Consider the following 5,430-nt stretch of genomic DNA (forward strand, 5'->3'; position numbering starts at 1 on the left):
CTAAAACCAGGCAGCTTACTTCTTCCTCCTTGCTGCAGTCCTAGTGCAACGTGGAAAGTATTCAAAAAGTTGGCTCAGTGACACTCAGTTATTATTTAAACAACATGGAGCAGGGATGAACTTCTCACAGCTCTCAGCTGATGAAGCACTGGAAAGCAGGGCCCTTCCTTCTCCCATCAATGCAGACATTGAGGTCTTCTTCCACGAAGCAACAGGATACACGAGTCTCGTTTCACAGAAACTTAAATCAGATTTTTCCACAAGCAAGCAAGTCGATGTTGAGTGTTCTTAACTATGAGAAATAACCCAGCAAACCAATACAAAATATCACCATGACAGGCTGCAATGGACCAGTTTTAGTACTTTGTGCAGGGGAACATGATGCTCTTTTAGGTTGTGTGTAGACACACAGTGTTGTATGTGTAAGTCTTGACCTACAGTGAATTCCTAAAGCAGAAAACTATCATACAAATTAACAGAGCATAAACACTTGCCTGTATGAACGGGGAATTCTGTGACTTCAAGCTGAGCAGTATCATTCACATATGTTTACCTTATGTTATTAAAAATGGATGAATGAGAGCACCAGTATTTCTCTTCTTTCAACCTCAGTCCAAACTGCATGGTTCAGATTCTTCCATGAAATGACCAGGGACTGAAGGTACTCAGTCCAAGAGAGCAATAGCAAAGATGAGACCTGGCAAGGGTGAGCTACACCAGTTTGTGAAGCTGGTCATTAGCTTTGCAACATGTCACTTCTTTGCTGTGGGGTCTTTTTCCTTCCAGCACTCTTCTCTGAAGTTTGGTAGAAATCATAGAATTGTTAAGGTTGGAGAAGACCTCTAAGGCCATCAGTCAACCCATGACCACCATGCCCACTAACCCATGTGCCTAAAAGAATCATAAAGAACCATTAAGGTTGGAAAAGACCTCTAAGATCATCAAGTCCAACCTGAATCCATCCCCACCATTCCCACTAACCATGTCCCTCAGTGCCACACATCCACATTTCCTGAAGACTTACAGAGACAGGACTGGATCAGCGGGTGCAAGAGTCACCAGAGTTCAATATGAAATCAGGAAAATCAACAGAGAGAAATGCAGTGCCAAAATGCCAGTGGCCAAAACCTCCAACTGTAGATCTGGGAAAGTTGGGGGACATTCCATACAGTGTTGGGGATTAATAAAGAACAACAACAATAACAAGAAAAACTCAAAAGGTAAAGTCATCATCTTTTCAGTCTTTTTATTCTGCTGGGTGACTGCAAACATGACAAAGTAGAAAAAGTGGAAAACACATTCAATCAAAGACAACTCCTGGGTTTACAATTACCTTCTGACTGTGTACTTGAGCTGAAGCCCTTCTTGCTGCTTTTGCATGCATTTTCATTCTCTGGGTCCTTGTGGAATTTGCTCAGGACTTAATCCACACCAGAGAAACACCTGATAAAAAGAAATGGCACTGCTGCTGAGATTTTTTTTTTTTTTAAATTAAAAAAAGACCTCTGGAAATTTTTGGCCATGGATAAAATGAATTATCTCTAATGGAAACCTAACTGATTTGTCATATTTGCATTCAGCAGCCTGCAAGAGGCCACGCTTTCCCAGGTATGGGACAAATCTCTGCTCAACCAAAGAGGTTCTGCAGATTTTGCCCTCGTTAAAATCTTTCTCATGGGAGAGTATAAGGAGCTGGGGGAAGGCTGTCTGCTCTTCTTTGAAGAGAAAAAGGCAATTAATGACATAAAGGCTCCATGAAAAGCCTGAATGCAATACATTAGATTAAGGAGACAGGAGACTAAAAATATGAATACAGGGAACACAAAGTGCAGCAGATAAACAAGCAGCCCAAGCCTTTAATATTACTGATAAATAAGCTTTTAATTAAAAGCCCAGCTGCGAAACAAATAGGAAACACTCCCTCATCCTCACAAAGACACTGAAGTCCAACCAACTTACTCCTAGTTAGACAGACCTGGAGGTCAGACTGAATTCACTTCAGCAAAGGCGGTGGTAGCTTCAGCAGGAATAAATCCATTAATTTACTTTGGTCAATTGCCCTTGGCAGGATTTTCCATCCCTCCACCTTGAGTTCACTTGGATGTGTCTCCATGCCCTCCTTTCAGGCAATTTCAGCAAGCTTTTATAAAAAAAGACAGAAACCTCTACACTTTCCTTCCACCTTTTTGGGAGATCACTTCACTAAGTCCCTGCTGTAATCCATCTTCCAACTCCACAGCAATTAGAGGTTTATTCTGCTGCTGCTGCGTTTCATCTCATTGCCTGTGTCATGGAATTGTTTCACCCTTTGGATTGGATGAGTTTCCTTCCAAGGCAGGAATTGCCTATTCGCCATACTTCTCTGCTGAGAATGAAAATAAAGATTAACGTTGACAAAAAAAAGCACAAAGCAACAGACTCATTCATATAAAAACTTTATTAAAAAGGAGGACACAGCCCCCCAGAACAACATTCCCCAGTACCTCTCAAATTTCTAAAAGTCAACAATCATAATTAAATACAAATGATGTGCACATCCAGAAAAGGGGGACTAAACCCCAAATCGCCGCTGTTTCAAACATGGCTGGAGATCTTCCACGGTGGTTTGCAATGCATGTGGGCACACAGGCAGTGACTGAGGCTGTGAGCTGCCACAACTTGGGTCAGTCTTTGTTCTTTTCTGCTCTAAGTGCCACGATAGGTTTTGATATTGTTGGAACCCTGCATTGCTTTATTTCGAAGAGAAAGAAAGAACAAACCGTTATGGCTTGATGTCTCACCTGATAACGTCACGCTGGGTGAATACCCTGCATTTTCATATCTCAAGTTATGCAAAATGAGGTTTTTTTAATGCTAGTTCTATTTCAATGGTTAATAATTAAAAAAAAAAAAAGAACAAGAATTATTGCTGTCACTAGGAAAAAAAAAAAGCAACAAAAAAAGCCAGCCTCATCTAACCATCATCTACAGATGAAAAAATAAAAGAGAAGTAGGCCCAAGCTTGAAAGTCTTTTCTTCTACTTCTACCTGAAAAACCACCTCCTGTCTAACCTAAGACCACATTTAACAGCGCTAACTTTCAGTGCATCAGCAACTACACAATGACTGATTCAGCTGTGCACCATGTAGTACTAAAGATACAAAAAAGGGAAGAAGAATATTAAAATATGTCTACTTCTTGATTTCCTTATGGAAGTTTTCTGCGTTGCGTCGTAAAAAGAATTTGCAGTAAAAATAGATTTACAAAAGCTGTTGTGCTCAAGTCAGCGGCGTATGTACATCTTTGAATTGGAAAAATACAAAAAGTATCCTAGTAGAAAAGGCAATATATAAAATTATATGAAGAGTGTTTTAGAATTATAAAGTTATGAAATTATGCATAGAATCATAGAATCATCAAGGTTGGAAGAGACCACCAAGTTCATCTGGTCCAACTGTCTACTTAGCACCAGTATTTCCCCACTAAACCATGCTCCTTAGGATAACACCTAAATGTCTCTTGGACACCTCCAGGGATGGTGACTCCACCACCTCCCTGGGCAGCCTGTTCCAGCGTCTGACCGCTCTTCTGGAGAAGAAATGTCTCCTGGTTTCCAACCTGAAGTTCCCCTGCCCTGCAGCAACACTTCACCGCTGTCTTAGCTAAACCTCGCAGAATTTACTCCAGATCCGGAAGCAAAAAACCACCTCACTGCCTGCAGAACTCGCTGGTGATGTTTGGAAGGGGATAGGCAAAGAGAGTGAAATCCAGGATGTACTTTGGGAGCAGCTCTTTTATCAGCCTGCGCTGGGTGTTGCACAGGTAGTAATGGAGCGTTTCCGCTGTCACCGGCTTGTACCATGACTGCCTTTCTGGGAAGTGGATGAAGGACGGAGCCTGAACTTCCTCCAGGACACGGTTCGCGTCCTCGTTCAGCCGCTCGTAGGAGCCGATGAAGTCATATCGCACGGCACAGGGCTGGCACAGGTTGTAGATGGGCATCCAGTGCTCATTCATCCTCTCCACCTCTTCGTCCAGCAAGTAGCGGAGAAACTCGGAAAAGGTCACGTCGTCGCCCGCCGACTTCCCCCCATTCTTTCGATACCGCCTGACTATCTCCACCCCGTACTTCTGCTGGTACTCCTTGATCTCCCCAAACTTGTTCCTGTAGGCCGACAGCAGCCTCTCGGCCGGGTTCCTCACGAAGACGAACTTGTAGTAGTTCTTCAGGCGGTAATTGATCTCATCGGGCGTCATGTCCCCCAGGAACACCAGGTCGCTCTTGTGGTCCATCTTCAGCTTGACGTCGACGCTCTCCAGCGCCCCGTCCAGCACCTTCAGGATGCGCTTCCAGTTGGAGCAGGCCACCTTGGGCACGTAGCAGTAGAGGAAGCGGTACTTATCGCTGACCAGGAGGTGACGGAGCACCGTGCGCCGCTGCCCGGCCGGCAGCTCCCAGACGCTGCGGGGCATGGCCCGCTGCCCGCACACCGAGCGGATGGTGCGGTTGCGGATGTCCCGCAGCAGCTCGCGCTCCAGATCGCCTCCGCGCGTCTCCACCCGCCGGGAAACCTCCCCGGCCGCCGGGTGCAGCGGGAGCGGCTTCACCTCGGCCAGGATGCCCTTCTCGATCATCAAGAGCAGACCGCTGGAGGCCAGGATGACGCCGAACATCAGCATGGAGGGCAGCAGCACCGTGCTGCCGCTCCGCAGGCGGGACCGGCTGCACGCCGAAGCGGCCGCCCGCCGCACCTCCCCGGGGAAGGCGGCCCGCGGCGACATGGCCTCGGAGGCGCCGGGCCTCAGCCGCCGCCGCTCCGCATGCCGGGGAGACGGGCCGGCAGCCGGCGGCGGGGAGGGAGGGCGAGGCGGGGCGGCGGCCGGCAGTGACGGCCGCAGGGGCGGGCTGGGGGCTGGCGGCCATTTCGCGGCGTCCCCGCCCCGCCGCCCGCCCTCATCCTTCTCCCTCTCCTCTCCCTGCCGGGGCGGGTCGGGCTCCGCCGGCCGGGTGGCTGTGGTGCGTCGTGCGGAGCGGCCCTAGGTGCGCCGCTCTGCCGGCCCACCGCCGGCGCGTGGAGAAGCGGCACCGAAGGCCGCGTCGGGGGTGGGGGTGCACGCAGTGGTCTTGGAGGCCCTTCCCAGCCTCGATGGTGCTACGATTCCATTAATTGTTACGCCGCACTTTGTTTAGCCCTTTAATGCGTTGTGATCTGCACGGTTTCAGCAGCTAAAGGGGGAAAGTGATTTAATACCTCGCGTTCTGAGCGCAGCGCCCCGTGAGTCATGGCTGAGAACAGACGTGCCACCGCCCGCAAACTGGATGCCAGCAGACTTCTGCAAGTAATTCCTCAGAGCCTCATCCCTGACTTCGGCTGAGCCTGTCGAGCTGAAGTTCTCCTTACACAACCCCTGCCTAAGCCCTAACGCAGGCAGGCTGTCACCAGAGAGGA

The 5,430-nt window shown here is 48.5% G+C and overlaps 1 protein-coding gene across 1 annotated transcript; it reads right to left on the bottom strand.

Annotated features, from left to right (window-relative positions):
- Nucleotides 1-2,419: 2,419 nt before the first annotated feature.
- Nucleotides 2,420-4,820, bottom strand: CHST14 (carbohydrate sulfotransferase 14). Its single transcript, XM_031607197.2, has one exon. It carries the CDS (start codon nt 4,760-4,762, stop codon nt 3,689-3,691), a length of 1,074 nt encoding a protein of 357 aa, XP_031463057.2. The 5' UTR covers nt 4,763-4,820; the 3' UTR covers nt 2,420-3,688.
- Between the last annotated feature and the right edge of the window lie 610 nt (nt 4,821-5,430).

Source organism: Phasianus colchicus, chromosome 5, assembly GCF_987193195.1.
Source record: "Phasianus colchicus chromosome 5, bPhaCol1.hap1.1, whole genome shotgun sequence".
NCBI classification, from domain to species: domain Eukaryota; kingdom Metazoa; phylum Chordata; class Aves; order Galliformes; family Phasianidae; genus Phasianus; species Phasianus colchicus.